Here is a 16,192-nt window from a genome sequence, read left to right as displayed (position 1 = left end):
CTTTAGTAACATAGAGCAAAAGGATCCTAAATACTAATTCTCATGTTGGCATCCTCAATTGTAGGCAGGAAAGCCATTATAGAACAGCTTTATAACCAAAAACATTTCATGTTAGTTTATTTAGTTTTGATAACAAGGATTATGCTGCAGGCTACTGTGGCATCAACCTATTTCTGTAATCTTCCTTACCAGACCTCCCCGATGGTGCAGTGGTAGCATCCTTGCCTTGTAATTAAGGGGTCCCGGGTTCGATACCCGGTTGAGGCACAAGTGGTTCGGATCCCACTTTAAATTGTAGGTCCAGTCTCGATTAGCCTTACTGTGCATAAAGTGGACTTGAAACAGCAAATCAATGAATCAACAACAACAATGTAATCTTCCTTACCAGCCTCTAAGTACAGACCATGTTTCTAGGAACCACATGTTTTAAACTAGGGTTTTTATGAATTAATAAACATACCAGAGTTCATTAAAGACCTTGTAGAGTACACTTTGATTACCATATTGTCTTTAGAGTCAATTTCTGCACGTAAGTGCTCCTGTTTTATCCCTGAAGAAGCTAAGTGAACTTGTCAAAATATTGGATTACAATCTTCATTGTGCCTAGAGTTCAAGTAATTTAACATGATCTGGAAAAATCTATTTTTCACAAAATTAGCAGGAATCCTGATGTTCCTTCAAATTAATTTGTCTTTTGGGTCTAATATTTATCTTTTTTCTACCATTTGTATATTTGTATTCTTATTATACATTACTCAGGGTATTTACCAGTCTAAAAATCCTGGAAAGGTCAGGGACAGAGTGCATGTAGCCGGTGTTACCGCAGGTAACAGCAAAATGTAAAGAATTAAAAAGTTGTTTCAATAAAATGACAACATTGTTAAATACGTTAATGAACACAGTTGCCGTCGAGTAGATATTGCCTAGGACATTTTTTCTGCAGCCGACAGAAGCGAAGAGGGAGGCCATTCCGCTACCCTGAAGAGGCAACAAGGGTGAAGAGGGTGCCAATGCAAGCAAAGAGCGGGGGAGGGCTTTGGGGCATAGTGTGCTATGGGGTTATTCATATACCTGTTAAGGGGCCCTGTTGCCGTTCGTACCTACCGGAGCAGCCAGTGTTGTTACATCGGATTGGCAAAAAATAACTAAATCCCACCTAAAATAGGAATAAAATTTCTGTGAAGCAACTAGAGGTAGACTGCAAAGCCAAGGCTGGAATGAACTACAACTGAGACCAGTTAAGTAATAGACGAAAATATAGTTCCCTGTTGTGATTCGTGATTTGGACAAACCTTGCTCCAAAATACTAAGTTGGCAACAGTAGTACGTACAGCTGGGTTTCCCTTCCACGAAGGAGCGGAGTTCTGTCGTCGGCTCAGTGCTCACCACACAAACGTCAAACTGACCCGAGAAAAGAAAAGTGTGGTTCTTCTTCCCCTTCGCAGCCGATTGCAAAGAAACGGAGACAGATGAAGAATTGACAAGGGTCTACCACTATTCATTGGATTTTCGTGGTAACTGTCTCATGAGTGGTAGTTCTTTCTAGGAGTGTTTGTGTCTAAATCACTGTGCTGATTGCAAAACAAGAACTAAACGAACAAATATCTAGCTCGAAGACATGTTTTCTTTACCTAAAGAGGAGGGGGTGTAATAATGTCTAGCAGGCATAATTGTCGTACTGATAGCCGGTAACACTTTTTAAAAAGTCACGCCACGCCACTGGTCAGGGAATTTACTATTTCTGGAAATGCAGGGAAATTTTCTGTTTTTATGGAAAATCAAGAATTTTGTAGTAGTGCACTAAAATTAAGTTTTTGAAGGAAGATAGAAAAGGACAAGCAAGAAATTTTAAATTTGTTGTGGACAAACTATACTTCATTTGGGTATACTGAGTATTACTGGCAGTTACTGTTTTCAACAAGCAATCTGCTACAGTAAGTACCTATGGGCTGTACCACTTTTTGTTGTAATTTTTTGGATTGCGTTTGGGAGACATTACAATTGATACATACATATTTCTCAATTTTACTGTATGTATGTATGTATTATGTATGCTATTTTATTATGATTTTTGCAGAATAGAATTTATCATTAGTCAATACATGGCAAGTATTATGTAATAGTTCATCCCTGATGTAGCGTGCCCATACGCCCCATAAAATATGTTAAGGTCCAGTTTTTCGTTACGGCATCCAGTTGTCACCAAAAAGAAACCCCTTGGACAGCGTTATTTCCTGCATTTGAGTCAACCTGGTCTCATTATTTTCTATATTCACCCATACTGGAGAAGTTTAATCCACTGTGGTAAGCTACAGGTGAGGTTAATTTCAATGATGAGGATGATCAGATGAAACTGATGCAGGTGGCTGGCATCTGCAGTTTCCTATAAACAAGAATATAAAGCCCTTGTAATCAAGGGGTCCCGGGTTCGATACCCGGTGGAGGCACATAGTGGTTCGGATCCCACTTTAAACTGTAGGTCCAGTCCCGATTAGCCTTACTGTGAATACGAGGGTCACTATTTATATTTTGAGCCTAACAATGAAAAAACCAGAATTTGGCATTGAAAACTGCTTTATTGTTTTTCGAAGTATTCTCCTTTATGGTCAATACACTTTTGCATTTGTTCGAACCATTAGTCAAAGCAGTTTTTCCAATCTTGAGACACCTCCATAATATGGTTTTTGAACGCATCAACGGCATCTTCCGCCGACGAGAATCGTTGTCCACGCAATTTATTCTTGACATTCGGGAACAAGAAGAAGTCATTGGGTGCCAAATCAGGACTATATGGCGCATGACCCATCAATTCGATTTTTTGACTGTTCATAACGTCTGTTGTTAGACGAGATGTGTGACAGCTGGCATTGTCTTGATGAAGAATGATCCGACGGCGTTTGTTTGTTTTCCGTATTTGACTGAAGACATCTGGCAAACAAATTGTTGTGTACCATTCAGAGTTGACCGTTCTACGTTCCTCTAAAGGCACAGTTGCCACATGACCAGTTTTCCCGAAAAAACAGGCGACCATTTGTTTCGATGTGCTTCGAGCACGAACAACTTTTGTTGGATTGGGTTCATCTTGAAACACCCATACAGTTGACTGCTGTTTACGTTCCGGCTCATATGCATATATCCATGATTGGTCACCTGTTACAATCTTATATACATCTTTTGAAGCACCACGATTGTATTTATTGAGCATTTGTTTGCACCAACAGACGCAAGCGTCTTTTTGAGTTTTTGTCAAATTGTGCTAAATGATCATGTAATATTTTATATATGCTGGTGGAACTAATGCCTATGGTTGCCCCAATCTCACAGTATGTCACATGACGATTTTGCAGTATTAGGTTTTGAACAGCATCAATGTTTTCTTGAACAACAACTGATTTTGGACGACCTTCGCGAATCTCGTCGGTGAGCGAATGGCGGCCACGATTAAATTCGTTATACCAGCGTTTCACAGTGGCAAAGGATGGGGCTTCATCGCCAAATGTGGAAGTAAGTTGATCGATGCACTCTTGTCTTGATAATCCACGTCGAAAATCGTAAAAAATCATCACACGAAAATGTTCACGAGTTAATTCTTTTTTTTTTTGTTGTGCAATCTCCAAGGCAACATAAACTCAAATGAAGCTATTGACAAAACATTTGAAGTACGTTATGGTCAATGCCAGACGATTCCGTGCAAACATCAAATCGCGCCTAACTTCAATCAGTGTTGCCAAGGCTCAAAATATAAATAGTGACCCTCGTAAAGTGGACTTGTTGAAACACCAAATCAAACCAAGAATGTAAAGCCCGAAGGATCAAAGAACCAACTTGAAATTCATTTTTTGTCTTTTTCCTCGAGATGCAGTTAGTCACATAAACTCTTGAACCAATTGGCTTGATCCAGTTGCCATGGTGAGGGGAAATTCTTGTAGTATTTTGCGTTGCCAAACTTATGCAGCAAAAGATTTCAAAAGAGTTTGCAAAGGCACAACAAGGCTAGGGTACAATCATGGAGAAAGATACTTCTCCCATAGAACCTTAATACCAGTAGGCTTATTGGGGAAGAATTTATTTCCGCAACTGTACAGCTAAGCCACACATTGTAGCAAACTATTAGGTCTTCCAAGTCTCTCCCCTGAAACTGTGAGTGAAGGGTGCATGTTGACAGCAGAAAGAGTAATTTATGGCTGAGCAAAAGTCAGGCATGTGGCAACAACATTGCTTTTTGCACTTCAAAACTCCCTACATCTGGAGGCAAAAGTCTTTCATCATGTGGGCTATAGTTCCAGACCAGTTATCTTTCTGCCTAAGGTTTTCTATCACTCCTGGTCTGCGCACTGGTGTCTCATTGTTTTATCTTTTAATCATTCTTCCTGCCATACTTTATCTTGCTCTTTTCTTTGTTTAGTGGCCGACCGTGTTGTGGTGACATCGAAGCACAACGAAGACACCCAATACATATGGGAATCTGATTCGGGAAGCTTCAGTGTCGTTGAGGACCCACGAGAGGACACTTTGAAAAGAGGGACACAAGTGAGGTGAGTGTAGAACCAGCTTCATTGCTGATCTGTGCCATACATGTATTATAGGGATTCAAAAGTCTGATACCAATTGCTGATGCACTGGCAACAGTAGTTGGCCAGTTTGAATGCCAAAAAAAAGTTAAGATCTGATTGGGCAAGGTCAGGGATGTAGGCTGGGTGTGGTAGATCTTTGATCCCCTCCTCATCTGCTAACTTCACTTGTACCACTGTAAATTGCACTGAAGTCATGGCCTGGCGGTACCTGCTTTCAGTTAAGTATTTGGCAGTGTGTGGGGGGGGGGGGGGGGGATGGGCTCTTCGATGGCTTAGTGCTAATGTCATTGCCTTGTAATAAAGGGGTTCAGGTGTTGGATACCTGGTGGAGCCACATTGCACAGTGGTTTGGATCCACTTTAAACTGTAGGTCCAGTCCCAATTAGCATATCTGTCCATAAAGTGGGCTTAAAACATCAGTCAATTCAAACTCAAGACAGTGTGTGGATAACTTCATACACCCATTCTATACTCTATCCCACCAATCTCTGGAGTGAGTGAACGAAAGCAAGTCTCTGTGCAAGCAGTGTGTGGAAAGGGCTGGACCCATGAACGTATGGTAGGGAATAGGATTGCATGGAGGGGGGAAAGTGACTGCAGCCACCAGCCTTTGCAGGTGCATGTAGAGCTTGACTCCACCCACTCACTGTCTCCCCTTTACCATTATGTGCAGCCTTTCTCCAGTGACCAGGATATAGTATTGTTTTGAATCAAAGGTGTGGCCCTCTAAAACCAGGTCACGGAACACTTTCAAAAATTCTCACTTGGTGCCTAACAAGGCCTTATGTTTAAGCTATCACATTGAAGCATAAATTCTACCATCCGACCAGGCTGCAGCCACTGGTTTGTACAAGAGGATTTCGAAAAATAAAGTTCTATTTTTAGTCTTGTTTCAATACAGTGCCAGAACCAATGGTCTCATAGTTTCATGAGGCACTTCTCAAAGTTGTCTACTTCCTGGTGCAAGTGGCAAAGAATGGTGGGATATGAAACCCTGGGCTTGGTTCACAATCTACAGGTGCTAATGGCCATCCACTCTTAAAGTTTGAGCCGTGCTCGCTTTTCAATAATTCTAAACTTCCTAAAAGCCTAGCTAACCACACACTCACAGAATTTTGCAAGACTAGTCACTCTACACTTCTGAAGAATGTCCTTGTTTGGTCCTAGGAAAACTTTTTTTTTTTTCACTTTGCTGTACCTCCCCTCTGGCAAATTAAAATCTTCCACTTTGGTGCTGAAAATTGAAGGTTGCTCTGGAAATTTACTTTTCACGTGCTTTTTTTTTTTTTCCATCCATTTTGTTCAAATTCCCCCTTCATTCTTGTTCATTTCCTCTCCCCTGTTTATGCACATTGCTTCGTTTTTACCACTTTTCTCTCTTAATTCATTTTCCCTCTTTCATTTGCACTTTCTTAATCCTGTACCCATATCTCAACATGTGCTTATGTCATCTTGATTGTCTCTCCTATGTTCCTTAATGCTCTCATTGATACTTCTACCGATCTCTTGTGTGTATTTGGTTCTACATCTGCCACATCTGTTGTTGCCTATTCATCACTTTTTGCATGTGGCTATCTTGACGAATTTCTGGGAAACAGGACAAAACTTCGCATGAAAAATAAAATAAACACTTTAAATATCTGTATATTATTTTCAGTCTCCATGAAATGAGCACTCGAATATGTTATCAGTAGAGCCCGGAAGTTCAGGCTTTTATTTTCGTTAAAATAGGCAGGCAAAAAGGCATTTATAATGTGGTAAATAGGCACTAAAAATGAAAAAAAAAGGCAAAATAAACCAAAAAAAGGCACATTTAGAAGTCTCTTACTTTTATCTATAATTTCTGGCAAAATGTTAAAATCTAAATTGGGAAGAGCATTTCAATTTTCTCAGTCTTGATTGCACATAACTACAAGGTGCTTTTTAAGTTCTAAACATTCATTGATAGTCTGTCAGAGAGAATGTTTTTCATAATAGAAAATGATCTTTCTACTTCGACAGAAGTTATTGGAGCATACATATAACAAGCTAATGTAGCTGGACTCATTTTGGTAACAGCATTTTCACCTTTTAGAATATCACAAATTGTGTTCAATTGTTTCAAGTCCTCATTTGCACTCACTACCTGTTAGCACTTTTCCGCAACAGCTCACCCCTTTTCTCCTGGCACTTCCATCATCTGCTGCATAGATTCCTCGAAGATTTTCATGGATGCTATAATTGTAATTGTCTCTGGCAATGCACCATAATGTGCAAAAGTAAACTTGAATAGCACAGGAGTTTTTTTCACTTCACGAATTGAAGCCGCTTCATTTTCTGGAAGAGCATCGATCACCTCACTGATTTTTTGAAGGTTGTTAGCATAATATATAGCTGCTGATATCCAGGTTCCCTATCTCGTCAAGACTGGTTGCTAATGTAAACTAAGCTCAATCGCAACTTCCTGAAATTTTCGGGTTCGAGAAAGATTTCAGAAATATTTTCTTTGTGTTCGAAATCAACCTGTCCACTTCAGCAGTCAATCATGCACAAGAAATGTTAACCGAAAGGCAATATCCTGACTCAGCATGAAATACTTTTTTCTCACACTTTTCTCCTTCAGCAATGTTGAAACATGCGTGAGTTCAATATTACTTAAATAAGGCGAAAATTATTCACATAATAAACGGAAGAAAAATAAATGCCAACAACGTTTTTTTGGGAGAAAAATAATTTATATACACATTTTTTTTTTAAAAATGTCAAATTTCATTGAAAAAGGCAAAAAAATGCATTATAATTAAAAATAGGCAGTGGGGTCCCAAATAGGCAAAATGAAAAGGCTTCCAAAACATTCGAAACAACATAAGAAACGTATATCCGGAAAAATTTTATCAATATATGCAGTAGATAAAAAGAGGCATTTTGCCAAACTTCCGGGCTCTAGTTATCAGTATCAATAAACTTCATATCGGCCAATTTCCACAATATACAACAATGGTACATGTTTAAATAACATTTATTCGAAAATGATTATCGAAGTTATATAGTTGTTTAATTTCTCTTATATGTGGGGTACAAAGTCAGAGCAAAGTAAACAACTCCACAAGTTTACGTTTGGCCTCCCGATGGCGCAGTGGTAGCGTTGTCACCTTGTAATCAAGGGGTCCTGGGTTATATTCCCGGTGGAGGCACAAGTGGTTCGGATCCCACTTTAAACTGTAGATCCAGTCCCGATTAGCCTTACTGTGCATAAAGTGGACTTAAAACACCAAATCAACCAACCAACAAGTTTACGTAGGGTACCTTATAAATGTTCAATGTGAGCACCTTTTTGTGATATGGCGCACATCCATCTGGTAGTCCAATTCATCCCAAACACGGGTCATCTTGTAGGGAGTTAGATTGAACAGCTGCAATAACCCTGTTTCTCAAGGCTGCAGGTGGTGTTGGTACGTATACTTTATCTTTCATCTAGTCCCACATGAAGTCTGGAGGTGTGACGTCAGGGGATCGTGGAACCACCCACAAAAGAACTTCATGGGAGTTGCTATCTTGTAATACACCTACGCTGCTGTGACTGATGCCAGTTTCATAACCATTTTAATGTTATTTTTGCACGATGTTTTGCGTTTTGATTTTTTCAAACTCTTAAAGGTCCACTTTCTGTTTCAGCCTTCACCTGAAGGAGGAAGCCTATGATTTCCTGGAACAGGACACATTGAAGAATTTGGTGAAGAAATATTCACAGTTCATAAATTTCCCAATCTACTTGTGGGCCAGCAAGGTAAGTGTCTGTCGGTCATCTATTTGTTTGTCTACCAGCAAAATTTAGCATTGTCTTCGTTACTATTGACATGTTCTGTCTTTACCAGAAATCATGCACGATTATCCTGTAATTTTGAGAAATTTAAGAATTGTAAATTGTGATTCTTAAATTTTATAGTCATAATTAGTAATGTTGCAAAGCAGTTGGTGCATAAATAGGAATGTTGCTGTTTCCACATTCAAAATCTAAGATCTTTTACATTCTGAAATAGTCAACGGTTTTTATAGGTTTAAAATATTCAGTTAGTTTCACTGTGGGGCATGGTCCCCTGGCTATGGGCCTGGTTGGAATTAACAGAGGTGGTAGAATGGCATGCAATGGCCAAGAACAGGGATATTGACCTGCAAAGGTAAGGAATTTTAAGGCACTGTTCATGAAAGCTGAAGAAATAGAACCCGTATGAGTTTCTGTGCCAACTATCAGTGCTTCGGAAACAATCATGGTTACAAACTTAACTTTTGACTGATAGAGCCAGCCAGTACTAGCTCCAAGTAACATAAATTAATTTGATCGCTCTGACACCACAATCTAAAGTGATTTGTTTATAGTAAATGAAAGTTCTTCAGATTTAGAAAATTTTAGATATTGGAAATAGTTTATCCCAGCATAATGAAAGTATTTTTTATATCTTAAAATATTTATAAACCAAGAAATTATCATAATTCAATCCACCTTTGTAGCTTACTGTGTAATATAATGTGTTTTTGTTATTTAGTAGGGATGGACCGATATGAAAAATTGGACAATATTGACAAAGTACAGATATAAATATTCTACCGATCCGATATACAATATACTGTTAACCAATATTCTACCGATCCGATATAAAATTGTAAATGTTTCCTTGACCTCCTTAAGAAATGTATATTACTAGATGAAGCAAGCCATTGCAAAGCAAAGAAACTGCAGATTTAGACAATTACTTTACTTTTTGAAAAGTACTGAATGGAGATTATATGTTTATATCCAAAAAAGTTATAAAGAATATTGTACTAAATTGTGAGATATTTATAAATATTTCAGATCAGTAAAAAATTTGGGTAATTTCACCAATAAACTGATACCCCAATATACTATTATCAGTCTGTACTGATAGAGTACAAATTAATTTGTTCCATCCCTATTATTTAGCATCTCTTTTCTACCACATTTGGCTAATTGCAATGGTGATTGTGAGTGGTGATATATGTGAGTATCCCTTCATCAACTTTATCTAACACGATGCTTAGGAGATTCTAGTCGACCAATTAATGCCCTCAGCTATGTATATTTAAGTGTGGGAAGTAGCTCCATGCCTCTGTAAGTTCAGTAATCTCTTGCCAAGAAAAATCTTGAAAGGCTTTGGTATTGTGATTCTGTTTTGTTGCTTTCTGTTGTAAGCTTCCAAGCGCTTGATTGCATAGTCAGCTGGGCTCTGTTGAATATCCCAGCTGTTAGCAACTTCAGTGCACAGCAATGACAAGATATCAATCTGGGTAGAATTTGCTGTCATATCACAAAAGTTTCAGATTTCAGTCCTGACCATGGATTTTCCTCTGTTCATAGATTTTGAGCCTTCCCAATAACATAGTTCACATTTGTTTTGATCCCACTTTCAACTGTAGGTCCATTTCCAGTTAGCCTATCTGATCAAAAGGTCAACTTAAAAATTAGGGATGGGACCGATTAATCGGTACTCTATCGGTATCTGCCGATATAGGCTTATCGGTAAAATTACCGATTATTTTATCAATCCGATATATCGATAAATACCTTATAATTTAGTGCAAAATTCTGCCATTTTGTTGTAATTTTTATGGATAATCTTCATGCCCTTCTTTCTAAAAAAAGTAAATGTCTAAATATTCAACTTCTTTTGCACTGCAGTCACCTTGAAACACATTTAAGGATCATTTCAGGTTCTTCAAGGACCATTTCTAATTTTATATCGGATCAGTAGAATATCGGTATCGGTAAATTTTATATCGGTACTTTATCAGTATCTGCCAAAATTTCATATCGGCCCATCCCTATTAAAAATTAACTTTTGTCCTTCATCACTGTGATCTAACCATCCATTGTAATTGATGCTTTAGCCAAAAGTGAAGAATGGCAAGTTAATTGAGAAAGAAATGCAAATTTGGTACAAACTATTTTACATTATAAATAGGGCTGATCCGATACTCATACCAGTTCCCACTGGTACTATTTTCTTGATAATGTAACAATTGAAAGTTCAAAATACTGATTAATACATAGTGGCAGAGTATTCCTCTCAAACTACAAGCATCACTAGAGTTTTTCTCTAAAATATTTAAAAATTATTTCAGAATAAACAAGTTCTTGTTATGTAGTTTTTTTCCACATGGGTCCGGACCCCCACTGGAGGGTGGGAAGAAAGGAGAGAGAGGGGAAGAAAAAGAGGGGGAGGGATGAAGGGTGATCTTTTCTTTCTCTTAGATACCCTGTTTTTCTATCAAGAGATTTTGAGGGGAAGGAGAAACCACCCCTCTTTTTCTCTTTCCTTTCCCACTTTTCTTCTCCCTCCTCCTTCTCTTTCTGAGAGAGAGAGAGAGAGAGATCAGGATAATTAGCTATTTTTGCTGATCCCAAGAATGAATATAATGCCAGAAAGATATCAGCGGTTATCTGTAAGTAATTTTCAATAGTATCTGTTCAGCCCTAATTTTAAATTGCGGTACTGTACACTTGTTGGTTAGGCTGCAGATCAGTAAGTGTTAATTCAATTTTTTCAGACTGAGGAGGTGGATGTTCCTCAGGAGGAAGAACAGAAGTCCGAAGATGATGTAGACGAAGCTGAAGATGAGAAAGTGGAAGAAGAGAAGGAAGAAGAACCAAAGACTAAAAAAGTTGAGAAGACGATTTGGGATTGGGAACTGGCAAATGATAGCAAGCCCATTTGGCAGAGGAAGTAAGTTCTATTTCCATTGTTTATGCACACAGTTGTGGCTGCAGTCTCTTTTAAAACAGTGTTTCATCTGCTGCAAGTTGCATTATCAAATTGAAATTGCTAGATGAAAATGGCTAAACGCACAGCCATGAATATAGGTGGCTGGACAGAATTGCGCTGGTGCCATATATGAGAAAAGCAAAGTGAGAGGGGGACATAAGTCGCTGGTTTCCACGCACTGGCAAAGTCAACTGCGTTGCCTAGTTCGAACATCAGGTCGACCTCTCTCCTGGGCACTTTTGTCTTCCATGACCTTTCAAGGAAATATTGTAAGTTTTTATCACGTAGATTACAAAGACCAACTATACAACAAGATCTTTCATTCTCTTAAATTTCCGACCACACGGAGTTGTGCTCAAACGTGGCAACAGCACGAACTTCTGCCACCCACCTAATTTCATGGCCGTCTGTTTAGAGCCAGTATCACTTTGAACCAATAATCATATCGATGCTGATTATCTTGCAGATTCCCACTTAGTCCAGTGCTTCAAAATTGTAACAATTATAAGTTGTTCAAAATATATTTAATGTATCCATCAATTTATCAAGAATTATACTTTAAAATGTGCAGTATTCAAGAATTACATCGAAATAGTAAGATACATATTGCTGGCTGAATGCTGTTTTGTTTTATCTCCACTTTTCGTCACAAATGAGTTGATCACATTATCATGTTACGTACATGTTAATGCGTCACGTTAAGAATCGACGTATCTGGATGCCAGGTGGTTTTTTAAAACACTTTTAACTTGCACTGGAGTTTTTTTGGTGGAATGTTTTATATTGATTATTTTAACTAATAGCAGAGAGCATGGGTACAGCAAAGGTTTCAAATATTTTACCCCTACCATATTGTACCAATTCCTTTTCCTGACAAGTGTTTGAATTGACGAAGCTATGGCAAGTTTTGGGTAGCTGAGATATAGGACCTGAAGAAGGGAACAGTGGTTCCCGAAACTTTGTCGGTGTACAAAATAGATACTCTTTCTACGTAAGTAATAAATAATTTTGGATTTTTATGAATACGGAAGAATATATATAAAAGTAAGTAAGTCGCACAAACCTGAAGTATGAATTAGAAATCCATATAAATCAAACTTTAATCAGCTTTCCTGAGAAGTTAGTGTGCAGATGGACATTATGGAAAAATAGCATTCAGCCAGCAATATGTAATTGCCCAATACTGGTGCAAAATAAATGGAAACTTTGAGTTTTGCATAATTTCCAGGATAGTTAGATGCTACAAGAGTGCTGTGTGGCATTTTTTGCGGGGTCCTGTGAAGACAAAATGCCGGAAAAGTATCTGTAAATGAATTCTAACCAGTACGCTGGTATCGGTCACGTCTGTATCAGCTCTGCCGAAATTCTTTGATTACAAAAAGTGAATTGTTCTTGGAAAAGGGGGTACAAGCATTCACTTTGAACTGAGATTCCACCCGAACCAGAGCGTAACTTGGGTGTGAACAGATTTCTGTATTGCATGATCACTTTTCTTCTGATGCTGTTGCTTTTCATGTCGTACCCAAATCGGGGATGTCATGCTAATGGAGATGTTCTTTGGTTATCTTCCAGGCCAGCAGAGATATCCGATGAAGAGTACAATGAGTTCTACAAATCGCTTACGAAGGACAGGACTGACCCACTTGCAAAGACTCATTTCATCGCCGAGGGAGAGGTCACTTTTAAGTCCTTGTTGTTCGTTCCGGAGCATCAGCCTGATGAGACCTTCAATAGATATGGAAAGAAGACTGATAACATTAAGGTGAGAGCGGCTACAAAATATATTTTTACGCATTTTGTTTAAATTAAGGTTATCGCCCAGTAGAGGCACATATTTTTGGTAAATGAAAAAGCAAAATTTCGGTACAAAAACTGAGTCAATTTCGGGTTCAAAAGCGGTAAATAAAATAAAATATCTGTGTTATAGCGGTGAAAAATTGGATGAAAGTGGTATATAAAAAGACATTTTGGTTTTAACGCCATGGATCAAGGAAACGACTTTGCCACCCTTACGTCTGAGACATCTGGTGGTGAAACTTCCGAATTACTAGCAACCACCGACGATAGTTTCGCAAGCGGGTTCAACGCAAGAGTGTGGCTTATTCCGCGACTGAATATAGTTCCCTGTTTGATTTGAATTTTCCTCCGTCGCTGCAGTTCTTCTTCTACAATTTACCTGTACTTAGTGCAACACACGAAACGTAGATGTACTTTGGCTGTATGTTATGCATTAGAATAGACAAGATGAGAAAGGTTGTTTTATATTTCGATTTAATTTAGCTGAAAAAAATAAAAGCTGTAGTTGAATGTTTGCAAACTACTGCAAGGAAGTGTTATGGTATTCTCTGTGTACAATGTTACCATTTGATTCCTTTCCTACAATATAAGTTCATCACTCTGTATTTTACTTACAAATAGCGAAAAATAGTATACGCTAAAATAAAACTTTCACACACAAAATACGAAACACGTGCCGACCCTCGTTCAAGCTCCCCTCCCCAAACTTCCGGTACTGTAAATTCCTTCCTCGCAGAACATTCAACCCACAACCTTCGACTGCTTTTGTTTTGATTTTGTCTGTCCCCGAGGCAAGGTTGACCGCTGAACTGAATATCTGTAGTGCTAGCCCTTAGCCAGCGACTCAGGTTGGGTTGGAATTTCCTATGTGTGATTGTTTTGGTTTTGGTGATAGCAGGGGTGGAAACTATTCAAGTGGTCAAAATTACTGATTTAACTGAACAAAGTAACAAAAAAAAACTGACCAAATACTGACAAATTACTGACCACTTACTGACTTATTTATTGTAACGAACCAGTCTCGTTATAAATTGTATGGGATCCACCTTTATATGAATAAGCTTTCTTAGAATCTAAGGTATTGAAAATTTAATTTTTATATTATAGTTAATATTCAGGATTGAATACACTCTTTATAGTTCTTATTTCCTCCACTCGTCTACGACACTTTTCAGGCCGCCTCGATAGCGTAGGGGATAACGTTGTGGGATTGTGATCAAGGGGACCGGGTTCGATTCCCGGTGGGAACACTTTACACAGTGGCTCGGAAACTCCAATGTACTCCAGTTCCGATTTGCCTATCTGAGCAACTAGTGAAACAAAAACTTCGTCACTTTCTACGGCAAGGATAAATGGTGATCCGATGAAAAAGGGAATAGAACAAATGCACTAAAATATGCAAACCATGGCCATAATTCGAATCTAGAGCCTTTAGATTAGTTCTGCGCCACCGAGGTAGCAGCTTTGGAATAATAAACTCCATGGTGAAAATGTCGTCTGAGGTTCAATACCTACCGAATGGCTTATCTTTGGCGTTGTTCAGCGCAACGAGTCCAATTGTTTTTATCGTGCCAACCTTCGTCGCCGAATGGTTGGCACAGCACGCTACGACGACAGGGTTCCCGGGTTCGAATTCAGGCTTGGGTATGGGTGTTCAATGTGAGCGTCGTTTCATCAATTTCATAATATCATATCACTCGTTCTCATCTTCGAGATTAGCCGAAAGTGGCACAAAACCGAAGAAATATAAACCAAATAAATAAATCAATCAAACCAACTGTTGCTGTTATTTGGCTTTCCAGGCGAAGCTTATTTGGCTTTCCTTTTCAATGAACTCGCCATTATCCTCACGATGCTTTGTCCAACACCGACATATCGAAGGCCAGACAGTTCACACCGAAAGCAACATTTGGCTACCTGGGACTGCATGTGAATTAATAATTCATTTCGTAATATTGGTATGAATATTATAAATTCGCTCACACATAAAAGATCGCTATTAAAAATCGTAATTAAAATTATGTTTCAATCTGAAAAAAATTGACATAAATTAAAGGACCACATAAATACAACGTCAAGGCAAAAACAAAATATCTCACCAGGAAATACTGTTCTTTTTGCGAACAACAGGATAAATTACAGTATTTCTAGAACCAAGAACAGTAAAATAATATTGATAGTATTAAATAATACAACCTCAGAAAGTGGAATATATCTGACTTCACTGTTTCTCTCATTCTGTCGTTTATATAACGAGTACCTACTTTCCTACTTTTTGTTTACAAGACGATCTGAAAATAGGAAGTCGGATCTTTCCAGTGTTTCTGATAGTTTCGCCTGAGAGTCAACGTCCGTGGTGGAGTGGTTAGCACAGCGCCCTATGGCGACAGGTGTTCAGTGACGACGCCAGGAGGGGGGGGGGGCAGGTGCTCCCTAGTCAGACACCTAGCCCCCTAACCCCCAACTGAAGTTAATGAAATATCGAATAATAAGAGAGTTCATTTCTAAGAGTACGACAATTTTCACAGTTTTCTAAGTGGTGTATTCTGTATGGTATCACTTTTCCTGCTTATAATACCAACACGACTATAACAAAAAGTAATTTTGTTTTAGTATATATATATGTGTGTGTGTGTGTGACTTTCGTTCAAGATTCCAGCGCCGACCTGGGTATAGGTGATATCTCATTCATTTATGTCCTGTAATCTTTGCAATTAATCTCAGTTTTAACCAGTTTTAAGAACTGGAAAAAGTGTTGAATTGTTGCAATCTACACTCCCTTCCATTTTATAAAGGGTGGTCACGGACTTTTGACTCACCCTGTATATTGCAATATGTATACTTTACATATGTTTCTTCATTGAAATTCGTCCTGCAGGACAACTTCAGTTAGCCAACTTAACGTATAGGGTGTGTCTTATTGAGTTTATGTTTGCGTAGCGCAACTGTAAGTGTTGCAAAACTTACCTCAAGTTCTCCAAAAATTAACATTTCCCCAAATTTTCTTATTTTCTTCTTCTTCTTCTTCTACAAATTGGGCGTGATGGAACCTAAATGTACATT

General features: G+C 38.5%; 1 protein-coding gene across 1 annotated transcript in view; it reads left to right on the top strand.

Moving 5' to 3' along the window:
- Gp93 (heat shock protein 90 Gp93) overlaps positions 1 to 16,192 on the top strand; it is a 64,556-nt gene that overhangs the window by 11,023 nt on the left and 37,341 nt on the right. Inside the window, exons 6-9 of the mRNA XM_083112752.1 lie at positions 4,406 to 4,535; positions 8,229 to 8,340; positions 11,118 to 11,293; positions 12,905 to 13,094. Coding sequence (XP_082968878.1) covers positions 4,406 to 4,535; positions 8,229 to 8,340; positions 11,118 to 11,293; positions 12,905 to 13,094 — 608 coding nt within the window. The remainder of the gene's footprint in view (positions 1 to 4,405; positions 4,536 to 8,228; positions 8,341 to 11,117; positions 11,294 to 12,904; positions 13,095 to 16,192) is intronic.

The sequence above is a fragment of the Lepisma saccharinum genome, chromosome 26 (assembly GCF_977018435.1).
Source record: "Lepisma saccharinum chromosome 26, izLepSacc3.1, whole genome shotgun sequence".
Lineage (NCBI taxonomy): Eukaryota > Metazoa > Arthropoda > Insecta > Zygentoma > Lepismatidae > Lepisma > Lepisma saccharinum.
This window is presented reverse-complemented; position numbering and strand designations above follow the sequence as displayed.